The 13,782-nt window shown below is 47.6% G+C and overlaps 1 protein-coding gene across 1 annotated transcript in view; it reads left to right on the top strand.

The window, feature by feature from the left end:
* The window catches only part of TGM5 (transglutaminase 5), a 30,108-nt gene extending 19,305 nt beyond the window's left edge, over nt 1-10,803 (top strand). The window contains exons 7-13 of the mRNA XM_064365719.1: nt 2,688-2,823; nt 4,355-4,458; nt 4,565-4,804; nt 7,772-8,140; nt 8,628-8,788; nt 9,881-10,014; nt 10,233-10,803. Of these exons, the coding sequence (XP_064221789.1) occupies nt 2,688-2,823; nt 4,355-4,458; nt 4,565-4,804; nt 7,772-8,140; nt 8,628-8,788; nt 9,881-10,014; nt 10,233-10,386 (1,298 nt within the window). The 3' untranslated portion in view covers nt 10,387-10,803. The remainder of the gene's footprint in view (nt 1-2,687; nt 2,824-4,354; nt 4,459-4,564; nt 4,805-7,771; nt 8,141-8,627; nt 8,789-9,880; nt 10,015-10,232) is intronic.
* Nucleotides 10,804-13,782: the final 2,979 nt, after the last annotated feature.

Genomic DNA, 13,782 nt, shown 5'->3' with positions numbered 1-13,782 from the left:
TAAAGTTGGGATAATCATATGCATATGAAGAGGACTAAGGGAGATAATGGCTGTGCAGTTCTTGACACCGTGCACCTATGGTAATGATGATGTCCTTGACTAGAAAGGAAGACTGAGAGGACAGGAAGACAGTCATTTCAGTGAGCGATGTGTTCGTTGACAGCAAGGTCCCTAGACAGGCTCAAGATTCAAATTCAGGAGTCCTGAGCACAGAAGTGAGAGAGAAAGCCATAGATGGGATGAGCTCTTCATGGGAGGACAGAACCAGAAGGACAAAGGGAGCAAGGCCTCTGGAAACACGCATGTGCATGACTTGTGCTGCACAGATCTGAGAGCCTTGAAGCTGATGCCTTGGCTTCACTCCCTATGCGAGAAACCATTCTTGCCCCTCTGTAACTTCATTCTGTTCCACTGTGACAATCTGCTCCCCATCCAAGTCCTCTCACAAGCCATGATGAGCAAAGGGTGAGACCAGATCAGTGCAAATCCATCATCACTCAAAGCTAATGCTCTATGGACAGTTGAACTTGGTACCCAAAGCATATCACACAGCCATTAGGATAGTGGTGTGTTGAACTGAGAAATCACCAGAATGGGCAAAAGATTCTCAAGACACCATTCATCCATCCACCCAGCAAGGATGCAGCAAGATGCAAAATGGGCCTTACCCTGTATTGTTAATAGCTGAGTAATGACAAAGATGAGTAACACACAATCCCTGCCCTCAGGAAGACAGACTCCTAAAGAATTCATCACAAGCCTTGTACTCTGGTCTAATAGAGAACTTCAAAGTGCTTCAAGACCAGTTGCCTGTGTTAGAGTGGGAAAGTGCCCATCAAGTCACGTTTAGCAGGAGTTGACACCGGTATTGACAATTCAGGTGGCCACTCATGAACTCATTCATCCAGGTGAAGGGCGAGAGGAGGCTTGCTCCCTGCTCTCCCTCCCTGCCCTCCTCCTTGGCACATTTTCTTGTTACTGTGAGTGTCATCCACCCTCCTGACTGTACTTTTAGCATAAATGTGTCCCTGCAATGCTGCTGTCTTTCCTCACTGCTGTCTCAGGGTCCTTCAGTGACAGCTTTTCAATCTTCAGCCTCACCTCTGCAGCTGTCCTGTTTCACCTCCACCTACAACCCACTTGTCAGCTCTGCCCATTCCCTGCCCTAGTTCTTCAGCCCTGTTCAGACCTGCCATGTGACGGAAAGCTCAAGGCTCCCTTTGCGCTTCTCCCCTCCCTTTTCTGGTCACATCCAGGGGCCTTTCCCTACCCTGGCCTGGAGAGACTGTGTGTCAAAGTGCAGAATAAGAAGAGTGTGAGCTAAAATCTACACGCCATTAAATGTTTAAAGTAAAAATTATAAATTTTTTAAAAATGACAGTAGTGTATGTAAGAATCCTTAGAAAGAACCATATTTTTGACTCAGTCATTTTAACCCTGAGAATCTGACCCTGGGGAGGGAGATATTGATCTACAAAGCTATTTATTACAGTATTGATAACGGGGAAAATAGAAAACCAACTAAATGTTTCAAAATAATCACCACTAAATTCTTGCTTTTGGCAAATATTTGATAATATAGGAAAATGTTTGGGATGTAAAATTAGGTGAAAACCTGAAAATGCTGAACTGTATACATACTACTGAGAGCTGGACTTGGTAGTGACTGTAAGCTTAGCAGTAAAACCAGGATCTGAATGATGGCTCTGCCTCTTACAAGCTGTGTGACCTTGGTCAAGGTAGCAAACTTTTTTAGCCTCTGATTCTTTGTCTTCAAAATGGAGATAATAATAGTAGCCAGCATGTAGTGTTGTCCTGAGGATAATTTGTGTGAAACATTTAGCACTATGCCCAGCTGTTACATACTGTCATTGTCATTATTAAATTAAGTGGGCTGTCATTGCTGGACTTGAAGGGACAGGGATCCCCAGAGCATTTTGTGATGGGATTTTCCTGTTCTTAAAAGAGCACAGAATGGGGGAGATACGGCAGAAGATAAAGAAAGGAAGTTGGCTGGCAAATAGAATGTGTGGCCCCCAGGAATAAAGATAATACTCTACCTTCTTTCAAGAATTTCCCTACCAGGTAGAAACGCTCACTTTTCTAAGCTCTTGTTACATAGCTTTCTTTTCTTCTTGGCTTTATCTGTGATGCTTCTTTTTGGCTTTATCTGTGATGCTTTCCTAGAGAGGCTTCCAAGATCATATACCCAGGAAAAAGGGGGAATCCAAGCCACAGAACTTTTTGCTTAAGAATATGATGGTCTCAAGCAATAATCCTAACCATAGAAAGGAATAGAATTCCAGCTTTGGCTTGAAGATGGAGACTTAAGGCCAGAATAGAAATGCAGTTGAGTCAGGCCTTTGAATTTTGCCAAAGGAGAGGCATGCTTGTCCCACCCTCATGGCGTAAGCAGAATTCATAGCTTGCTAGACTTTCTGTTGGCTCAGGCAGTGCCTATCTGTGCAGCCAGCAACCCAATCTTTCCATAGAATCTCTCTCATGAGCTCCAGAAGTGGGGAAGGAAGTTGGAAATAAATATCACTATTCCAGTGCTCCGGATAGCTCCAGCATGGTCCTGCAGATGGTAAATGAAAGATTTCCCCAGATCCAGGGCCCTAAGTCCAGGAATACACAGGTCCTGAATCCACAGCTCACAGGTGATTTTTTTTCTGCCCTTTTTGCAGTGATGAGGTGTCTGGGGATCCCCACCCGTGTGATTACCAACTTTGACTCTGGCCACGACACAGATGGAAACCTGATCATAGATGAGTATTATGACAACACGGGCAGGATTTTGGGGAATAAGAAGGATACTATCTGGTGAGAAACAACCTCTCAACCTATTTCTAGGGCCACACATCAGAGCTAAGCCCTATGGCAGGAAGAAGGGCAGGACGATATCCATGAGCCTTCTCCCCTTCACCTCCTGCATCCCATCCCAACTCTGCCAAGGCTGCCCGCACCCCTCTTGCCAGTCTTCAGTTGGGAGACAGCTGAGCAAAGCCCATCTGGGGTTTAGGAGTCTCACACCGTAAAAGTGTCCTGCCCTGTGTTGAGGTTTTCGTATTTGTCACCTCCTTCACAGAAACTCCTGGTTCTGTAGGGCCTAGAGAAAATTTCCCCACTGCCCTCTGAAGATTTGTTTAAAAAAAAATCAACTCACCAAATCAGATCAATAGGAGAAAAGGTATATGCATTTATAAACACGTACACTGGAGGCTTCAGAATGAAGACCCAAAGATACAGGGGAAATTGTCCATTTTTATGCTTAGTCTAACAGAGTACAGACAGCCATGTAGAAATATGCTTGGACTTGGCCTCTCTGAGCATGTGTTCCTTCCCAGTATGGGGCAGGATCCTCACTGGAATGAGGGTCTTATTACCTACAGTCAAACAGAGTAGATCAGATAAATTTTTTATGCCCAGTTTTTATACAAAAAAGCAGAGGGAAGGTTAGGGTAATATTTTTAGGTTTTAAGACTGGCTTTGGGGAAAAGGGGTTCTGGTTTCCGTGACCTTCCCACCTTCGGGAAGAGAGATTTTAGTTTCTATGGCTAGCCATGGGGGTAAGTGAGACTGAGAGACACAAAGACAGAAAGAGGCCCAAAAAAAACACTTCTGCTTCTAATATCTTTATTTTGGGGTATTGTTTCCTGAGTTCCAACAGTTCTGATCACAGGACGGCCTTACCTCTGAACACAAAGACCACAAGTGCCTCTGTGAGTCAGCAACATACACAAGAAAGAGTCCATGAAGTCTGTTTCATGAGACAGTGAAGGATTTTTAACTTCAGTGGACTCTGGAAGCCTTCGCTTTCTGTTCACAAGCTGAGTCTGCAGAGGGAAACTCTTTTCTGGGAGGCAAACAGAGGCCCACGAGAAGAAGCTCTGTCACTATTCAGCCACAGAGCTTTCACTTAAAAAAATTAATTAACTTTTTTTTGAAACAAGGTCTGGCTTTGCTGCCCAGGCTGAAGTGCAGTGGTATGATCAAGGTCAATGCAGCCTTGATCTCCCAGGCTCAAGTGATCCTCACCTCCACCTCCCAAGTAATTGGGACTGTAGGCATGCGCCATGATGCCTAGCTAATTTTTTTTTTTTTTTTTTTTTTTTTGAGACAAGGTCTTGCTTTATTGCCCAGGTTAATCTTGAACTCCTGAGCTCAAGCAATGTTCTCACCTCAGACTCCCAAAGTGCTAAGATTATAGGCAGGAGCCACCGAGCCTGGCTACCCACAGAGGTTTCAAGCCCTGTGTGTGCTAAGTCTGTACGGTTCACTTTTTCATCCATCCCTTGCCTTGTTCTAGAAAGACCAAGCAATACTACGTCTCCCTTGGCTCTGTTTGACACAGGAACTTCCACGTCTGGAATGAGTGCTGGATGGCCCGGAAGGATCTTCCCCCTGGATATGGAGGCTGGCAGGTACTGGATGCCACACCTCAGGAGACGAGCAACGGTGAGGCTCTCTAGAAGAAAGGCAGGACTCACTCCCGTGAAGAGTGCCCCACCCCTGCCCAGTCCTGCAACAAATGGCCCACCGAGGCTCCCCTGTTCTCCTTCAGGCCTCTACTGCTGCGGCCCTGCCTCTGTCAGAGCCATCAAAGAAGGAGAAGTGGACTTGAACTACGACACACCCTTTGTGTTTTCCATGGTGAATGCTGACTGCATGTCCTGGCTCGTCCAGGGAGGGAAGGAGCAGAAGCTTCACCAGGACACGAGTTCTGTTGGCAATTTTATCAGCACAAAGAGCATCCAGAGTGATGAGCGGGATGACATCACGGAGAACTACAAGTATGAAGAAGGTATGACTAAGCCAGCCCTACTAAGAGCCCCAGCCCTCTGGGAACCTTCCCCCACCCTAGAGAGTCAGAGAGCATCTGCAGGGCAGGACCCAGCCCCACTGTCTCCTCAGCTGTTCAGTTTTGAGGCCCCAGTTGGGGTGGCCTCATGGCCTCACTTCCTCATGCCACCTCCACCCCACATCCTGCAGGCCAGCAAGCTCCCACCACAGGCACTCACATGGACTGGAGAGCCCCTACAGAATATGAATCCTTCACCCCAAAATCAGCCTCCCGTTGAAGATGGCAGGGAATTTAGTAAACACTCTGCCATTCATTTATTTTATTTAGGGTATTGTTTAATTCATTGTGTTTCATTGAGTCTTTGGAGGACAGGCTGAGGTGAGGCCGGATGTTCACTCCCACCTTCTCCTCCCTGTGGAGCCACAGGGCCAGAGGCTGACTCTGAGGTGACAGCCCTGGTCGCAGGACCACAGGGGAGGCTATGTTGGTCAGGTATAGATGAATGCCTGGAAATTGAGAATGGCCAGTTACTAGGTTCAGCTACCAGGGAGCCAGGCAAAAATATCCAGTCCATGAGGGCTAGAGGCAGGGTGAGGGCCAGAGCTGGGATCTGGCTGGGGAGGATCTGAGCAGGCACAAGGCAGGGTGGGTAGAGGTGGTGGGGAGGGCCGATCAGTTGCTGGGAGTACTGGGTAAGTGGTTGTCTGTGGTTCATCTACATGGGCCTCAGGGACAGACGCAGGGAGGCTCCAGAATTCCCCGCCTGGGAAGAGGGTCCACAGTAGGGTACGAGTGTTGAACACAGCCCAGCAGTGCCATCACCACCCCCTTCCCTAGGACTCTGGCCTCATCTTGGCTGGGTTACCCCAGAAATGGATCCTGAGGCAAGGATTCAAATACAAGTGGTTTATTTATGAGGCAATCCTGGAAATCCTGGTAGCAGAGTGAGGAAGGGAGACAAGGAAGTGAAGGAAGTGGATGTAGAGTACATTTTCAAGCCTGTTAGCACAATGGACAGCTGTCTGGGAGCTCTGGGAGTGAGGCTGCCAGGGAAAATACAGGACAAATAATGCTTTAGTGTAAGTATGTCCCAGGCCAGGAGCTGTAGCTTACACCTGCAATCCCAACACTTTGGGAGGCTGAGATGGGAGGATCACTTTAGCACAGGAATTCGAGACTGCAGTGAGTTATGATGTTACTGCTGTATTCCAGTCTGGGCAACAGAGTGAGATCCCATTTCTTAAAACAGAAAAGAAAAAGTCCCAAATTATTTGTTGTTTATTTGAAATTCAAATTAAATTGCCTTGTATTTTTGTTTGCTAAATCTGGCAACCCTATCACTGATTCAGTGTGAAGTGTAGAACAACACTGCAGATTTATTGCAGCAGAGAGGCACAGGATCTAGGGTATTTATCCATCAACTTCTGTCGGTCATGAGTTGAGGGCTGTTCCTGGGGGATGTAAATTCTCTAGCACTTCTGGCCCACCCCGTGCCTGAGCTGAGTCTGCTCAGGTGACAGAGAAAGTCTCAGACAGAGTTGGAGGGGCTGCAATTTCAAAGTAGGGCCTGTGGGCACTGAAATGGCAAGTACCAAGGGAATATGGGCAGGGCTTTGACAGCATTTGATAGAGAGGCCCATAGGGTCCCCTGTGGACTCAGGGGAATTGGAGCCATATCCTGGTGGGCCTGAGTGTCCTGATCAGGTGTTCCTTGGGCCAGTCTCCTCTCATCCAGCCAGACAGGGTCTGGGGTTGCACAGACCACAGATGCACTAAATTGGATTCCCAAATCTTTGGGCCCACTCTTTTTTTTTTTTTGAGATGGAGTCTCACTCTGTCACCCAGGCTAGGTGCAATATGGCACAATCAGCTCACTGCAACCTCTGCTTCCCGGGTTCAAGCAATTCTCCTGTCTCCTGCCTCCTGAGTAGCTGGGATTACAGGTACCTGCCACCATGCCTGGCTAATGTTTTTTGTATTTTTAGTATAAACAGGGTTTCACCATGTTGGTCAGACTGGTCTCGAACTCCTGACCTCAAGTGATCCACCCCACCTTGGCCTCCCAAAGTGCTGGGATTACAGGTGTGAGCCACCGTGCTCAGCCTGTTGGCCCCCTCTTACTGAAGTAAATGTCTCCAGATTCTCTTTTATCTGGAACTGGGTTTAGAAAGACCCCCAGAGCAAGGGGATAAAAGTGGCCTCTGCCTAAGGATGTTGTGGCAAATGCATTGAAGGGGTAGAGCTGGTCTCTGGGGACAGTAAGTACTCAACAAAGGCAGATTTTGGAATTATAAGGAAGGAAGGGGTGAGTACTACTCCACATGTGACCCACAGGGACCCCTGAGATAGAACAGGGAACCTGGGGCCACTCTGGGAACTCTGCATGCCTAGACTTCCTCTCATATTTATATACTTATTTACTGAGCTTCTCCGTTCCTCAGCTTCCAGGAATTAGTCTCTCCCTGACCAATAATCTGGCTCCAGAACAGGAAATCACACCATCTCCTGCTGTCTTTAAAAAGAGATTTATTTCTCTGCGTTTGTGGGCCTTTGTTTTTCCCTTGAGGACATCAGGATAGAATAGAGTGGCCACAAGCACAGGTTTTAGAGTTGAGCAGGTTTGGTTTCCACCTGGGCTCTGCTCCTTACTAGTTGTGTGACTTGGGCAGGTGGTGAGACTTATTTTAGACTCCTTTTCTTTATCTTCTTTATCTGTGTATGGAAGAATAACAATAATAAGAATGATAATGGTAATGATACACCTTGCTTGTGGCTGATACAGGAGGAAGGGTGTGAAGTGCCCAGCAGAGTCTACCTGGGAAAGCTCACAAGGAGTGGAGGAAATGCTTGTTACTGGGAATGAAGACTTAAAGCTGTTGGTGGAGATATTGGGTGGGGAATGGCACTCAGCCTCAGCCTACCCAGATCAGCCTGGCTCACAGCTAGTGCTGTGCTCTCCCCCATCAGGTTCCCTCCAGGAGAGACAGGTGTTTCTGAAGGCTCTGCAGAAGCTGAAGGCTAGAAGGTTCCATGGCTCCCGAAGAGGAGCAGAGTTACAACCTTCCAGGCCCACACCACTGAGCCAGGACAGCCCTCGGAGCCTGGATGTGCCTTCCCTTAGACCCAGTGATGTGGTCCAGGTCTCCCTGAAATTCAAGTTGCTCGACCCACCCAACATGGGCCAGGATATATCCTTTGCTCTGCTGGCCCTCAACATGTCCTCCCAGTTCAAGGACCTCAAAGTGAACCTGAGTGCCCAGTCTCTGCTGCACGATGGCAACCCCCTGCCCCCATTCTGGCAAGATGTAGCATTCATCACACTCTCTCCTCAAGAAGGTAAGCACATGCACAGATTGTGTACGCAGAGTCAGTTTTGGCAATGTCAGTGGGGTTGAGCCAGCCAACAGGGTTCTGGGATCAGACCCCTGAGACCCCGGTATTCCTACTGTCCTCTTTGGCACAGACTTCCCCTCCTTCCCTCTTCTCCTTCCTTCTCCCTTCCTTCCTAGTATCTCCTTCTCTTTTCTCCCTCCTTTCTCTTCCTCCTCCTTTCCTATCCCAATAAAAGTAGCTGGTTTTGCAGGAAAAGCCTGAGATTTGCAGTCTCTGAGACCTTGGTTGGAGCCTCAGCTCTCCCATTTCCTAGCAGAATGGCCTTGGGCTGCCATTTTGGCTCTTTACAGCTCATTTCCTCATCTGAAAAGCTACCACCTGCTTCTCTGGGACTGGGTACATGTTGACTCCCTCTTCTCTGTGGAAGAGGGCCTCAGGTCTGGCTGATTTTTTCAGCTATTCTCACTCAATCCTTGTGTTCTTTCTTTAGCAAAGGCCTACCCCTGCAAAATCTCCTATTCCCAGTACAGCCAGTACCTGTCAACAGACAAGCTGATCCGCATCAGCGCCTTGGGTGAAGAGAAAAGCAGTCCCAAGAAAATCCTGGTGAACAAGATCATCACCTTATCTTACCCGAGCATCATGATTAATGTAGGCAGGACTCCCACAAATGGCTTGTGGGCCCCTTGGGTCCAGTGGGCAGGGGGTGAAACTCTGTGAGAGGGCAGGCAGCCTAGGTCTGCTTAGGAGAGCATCCCCTCCTTCCTTTGCCTCTTCTGGTGCTCCAGGAGGGGGAAGTTCATCTGAAAGGTCTTCATCCTCTTTTACCACCCACTAGAGGCTTTATGGATGGATACTTGAGCAGGTGCCATGGACAATGGGAGAGCCCCCTCTTGTGCCTCTCCTGCTGTTGGCCTTCCCCCATGGGTCAACATAAGGAAAGAACCCAGATGGGAGGGTCTCTGGTCAGGGGAGAGCCTTGTGTGAAGGTTAGTTCAGACTTGATTTGCCATTTTTTGGCTGTGAATCCCTGGACAAGCCCTTGGGCCTCTGTTTCTTGAACTGTCAGAGAGGGGATTAGACTAGATGGCCTCTGAGGACCCCTCCTGCTCTGACATTCTGTGGTCTTCCGAGTGGGAAGATTTGAAGGGCTCCCTTCCTTCCCGTGCTTTCTCCCCAAGGCCAACCAACCTCCTAGACCCTGTCAAGTAAGCCCATGGAGTCCCCTCCAGTGGGGAAACACGAAGGTTTGGCTAGAACTTGGGCTTTTGTGGCATCTTAGCAAAGAAGCAATATGTTTTTACAGAAGTGACAAGAGAAAGGGAAAGGACCAAGAGTCTCAAAGGGTGGCGAACTGTGGGAAGGCAAATATATGGGAAACTCATGGTAGATAAAACGTACTTAGGCAGTTTGTGGTGTAGATTCCTCTTGCACCCGCTTCAGTGTCAGGCCCATAAGGGTCTAAAGTCATCTCTGGTGATCAGCCTTTGTCCTTCCTGGTAGAGAGGGGAGGGGGGACACCTTTGCAAATTTATGTCCCGCTTTTAGGCAAATAAGGAGAAACCAGAGAGTTTTTCTTGTATCTGCTTCTTCTCAATTGTCTTTGGCTCAAAGTAATTCTTATGCCAAAGTGGTATATTTGGGGGTGGCATATTCTGCCACTCTACAGAACAGTGCCCTTCATAAATGTCTGGTGAGTTGGGGAATGAGGACTAATTCTCCTTTCCCTCCTGGTCTGTTTAGGTTCTAGGAGCAGCCGTTGTGAACCAGCCACTCTCCATACAGGTGATATTTTCAAACCCCCTCTCAGAACAGGTTGAGGGCTGTGTGCTGACTGTGGAAGGAAGTGGCCTTTTCAAGAAACAGCAGAAAATCCTGTGAGTGCTGCAAGTGCTCGACCTTCTCTTCTGTTCCCCTCCCCCGCTCCAAGATTAGCTCTATCCTTCTCCCTGGACACCGGCTCCTGGGCCAGGCCTACAACACTGGGGAAGGGAAAGTGAAAGCACTCCCTCCCACTCAGGAAGCTGGGTGGAAAAAGGCTCCAGGGTCATCATCATGCCTATGGTTTTCTGACATACTCCATTATCTGTTGCAGCCTTGGAGTCCTCAAACCTCAACACCGAGCAAGCGTCATTCTGGAGACCATCCCCTTCAAGAGTGGCCAAAGGCAGATCCAAGCTAATATGAGGAGCAACAAGTTTAAGGATATCAAGGGGTACAGGAATGTATATGTAGACTTTGCGTTATAAATTCTGGAACAATGTGCTGGATGTGTGAAGTTCAAGCTTCAGGAAAAGGAGCAAGTTCAAATGCAAACTGCACCATTCCCCACCACGACAGACTTCACAGGGCTCCAGCGAGAGCAGCAGAGGGGGACGCCATGAATGGACATTTTCTTAGACCATTTGCACAGCTATCCTGGACTCTGTTCAGGACCCAGGGATTCTACCGTGTCCCATCCAGAGATTCCAGGGATTCCACGGTCTCCTATCCAAAAGTGTGATTTGGCACAGAGGTCAAATGATACTGGTAGGACTTGGCCATGACTTACTGCCCCCTAGATATCCAGGAAAGAAAAAGACAGGCTGAACAGCTCACTGTCCTTTTGTTGTTGCAATAGCTAATTCCCTAATATGAACAAACTTCAGACCTTGCTCTCTTTTGCCCCATGTAATCACTTTCCTACCTGTTCCCTGGATGCTGGAGTATGTTATTCATTCATTCAAAAAATATTGAGTGCCTAGCATATATCAGAAATGGTTATGAGTGTAGGGGCACAAAGTAAACAAAGCAAAGTCCCTGCCCTTGTGGAGCTTACATTTCTAGTGGAGGCAGGGGAGATAGACAATTAACACGTCAACAAATAAGTGAGTTACTCACAGGTGGTGTATCAGTCAGGATCTAGCTAGAAAAACAAAAACCTCACAGGTGTTTGTACATACTACCTACCATCTTTTGTCTTTGAGAAAAAAAAAAGCCTGGGAGACCTTTCACCCTTGGCCTTCCTTTGAATCTTTTCCCATATCACATCCAAGAGGTCCATCAGTCCTAACAGTACCAGCCTATTCACTCAAAGCCCACCAACGCACTGCGGTCCTGGATGGCCTTGAGTTGGCTGGGGAGATAAAGCCAGCTGAATGACACAATGAGGTAGACTTTGGGTGGGGGATGGAATACTCTCAAGAATTTTCTATTAGTTGCAGTCAGCCTTTGTTTATGGTCATGCAAACTCCACCCTTTCTGGTTCCTACTGAACACAAAACAATTCTGATCATTGTCTCCTCTGAGACGCCCCTGCTTTCTTGTGGCACCGCACAAAGTTCTACACAAAGAAAGGCATGATGCACTTGCTGTCTTGGTACTGGCTACGTGACTGAGACAGCTGTCCTATTAAATACACACACAGTAAATAAAGAAGATAAAGATTTCCAGTATGTATAAACCAAAGGGTATGTCTAGTTAATCAGAGGGATAGAAGGGCATGTTGTGGGAATTAGGGAAATAGTCTTGTGAGAGAGTGGGCTGAGAATGAGGAGCTAGTGGCAGGGAGCTGGAAGTATCTTAAAATTATTTCATCTTATAATTATTATCTGACAATCATGAGAAATAGTTTAAGGAAAATACCATAGAGAGAAATATCTTAGACACAATGACCTCTGAAGAGCCTGGAAGATTTCAGGTCCTGCAACCCAGGACTCTTTAATGAGTCCTGTTGTTAACACCACATTCATTAATTCTTTCATTCAACAAAGATTTACTGAGCTTCTACTAGGGGACCAGGCCCTGAGCCAGGTCGGCCCTGAGGACACAAGAAGGACCAGGGTCTGCACTCAAGGAGCTCAAGTCAAAGCAAGTGGAGAATGAAAAATAAACAGGAGGTCATAACAAAGAGCAGTGAGATCCATCATTGGGGTAAACCCAGGGTGTTGTGGGAGCACAAGGAGGGCCAACTAGTCCAGCCTTGGGATTTAGGTTCAAGGAAGGCTTTCTGGAAGAAGTGGTATTTAAGTGGAATCCTAAAAGCTAGTGGTTTTGGTCAAAGACTAGGAGTTGGAAGGAGAGGGGGTGGAGTAAAGCAGCCAGGAGCTGCAAGTCATTCAGATGGCCAGAGGTCAGAGTGGGAGGGAGCGTGGAGCAGGAAAGAAATGAGGCAAGAGCCAGTGGGTGAAGAGCTTCAGGCATCTGCCTCCTCTAAGTCTTGGATCACAGTCACTTTCTGCAGTGTCAGTGCTGAGAGTTGATCCTACTTTGCAGAGTTAAGCAGACTTCATGTGATTTAAGAAGCACTTAAAGGACAAATAGTTCTCCACCCTTGTCTGCCCTAGGAGCATGCAATTCCCATCAGTTACTTCTTTGAGTGCAAAGGCTTTCCTTAAATGCAAAGGTTGTGTTTCATCCATTCATTTAACATTTTTTGAGTTGCTAACATGCTGAATGTTCTAAGTGTAGGGAATAGACCCACAAACAGGGCAAACAAGGTTGTCCCCAACCCATTTCCAATGGACAACCTCATAATCCCTCATCCCTCAACCCTAGTGGAACTCAGTATAAGTTTCTTCTGACAACGCTCAGCTCAACTGCAGGCAAAAAAGCGTTTTTGGAGGAATTTCTTTTCCCTTATTGTGTGTAGCCTTGGTGGATCTGCCAGCAAAGAAACCCTGCTTGCCCATGGCCAAGAGGTGGGCATGTGACTTATACTGGAACAATCAGACACTTCTCCCAGGACTTTGACTGCAGAGTAAAGTGGATTAGAGAAGGGAGAAACGTGGAGTCTATTCATCTCGGCAGCAGAGACTCTGAGACAGACCAACCTCTGTTCCTGCTGCCTAGACCTTTGAGCTGCCCTGGAGTCCATCCTTCTCCTAGTCCTGAGCCTGGTTCTCCTTTTCCCCATCAACCTAGGAGCTCCCTCACACTCTTGTTTTTTTAAGTCGACCAAAACTCGTTTTGTCTTTGCTTGCATTCAAAGAACTTTAATTTAGAGAAATTGGGTAATTTGTTTAAGACCACACAGCAAAGTCTGTCTGATTCCAAATTCCCACCATGTCACACTGCCCAGTACTCCCAGAGGTCTGTCCTCAGTTCACCTTTAGGTGTCTTTGTTAGTGTCAAGTTAGCCTGAAGTTCAAGGAAGTGTCAGAAGCTCTTATTGACCCTAGCTTGGTAATAACTGAAGAGTGGGGAGCTGGCTGTGTGGAAAGGGCAGGCAGCAGCAAGAGCTACACTTTGTTTCCCAGAGCCTGCTCCTCCTTTATTCCCTGGCCCTCCAAGGCCCACTGTCCAGTTTTTCTTCCTTACCACCTGCCCACTGGCCAGCAGCCCACCAACCAATGTGCAGCTGGTACTACCTCTCTCTACCTGTTCCTGAGACCCGACTTTCCAGTATTCAGGAACCACTTGGTGCCAGCTTTGGGGCTGCTGCTTTTTGAGGAATACAAACAAAAAGAATTTGATTGCAGAGTGCTGATCTCAGACATATCCAGCTTTCCTCCAACCCTAGAGGATGGACTTGGCTTCAGACTCCCCGAGAGCCTGAAGCTTCCTGTGGGGAGGCAGGCCATGTGCCTGGCATAGCAAGTGTTAGCAGAAGGTCTGAGCTGGGATGCTGAATGAATCTGTGGGAATGCGAGAAAGAACACTGTGTT

The sequence above is a fragment of the Aotus nancymaae genome, unplaced genomic scaffold (genome assembly GCF_030222135.1).
Source record: "Aotus nancymaae isolate 86718 unplaced genomic scaffold, 86718_ANA_hifiasm-v0.15.2.pri h1tg000062l, whole genome shotgun sequence".
Taxonomy (NCBI): Eukaryota; Metazoa; Chordata; class Mammalia; order Primates; family Aotidae; genus Aotus; species Aotus nancymaae.
The sequence above is the reverse complement of the archived record's forward strand: the minus strand, read 5'-3'. Positions and strand labels throughout refer to the sequence as shown.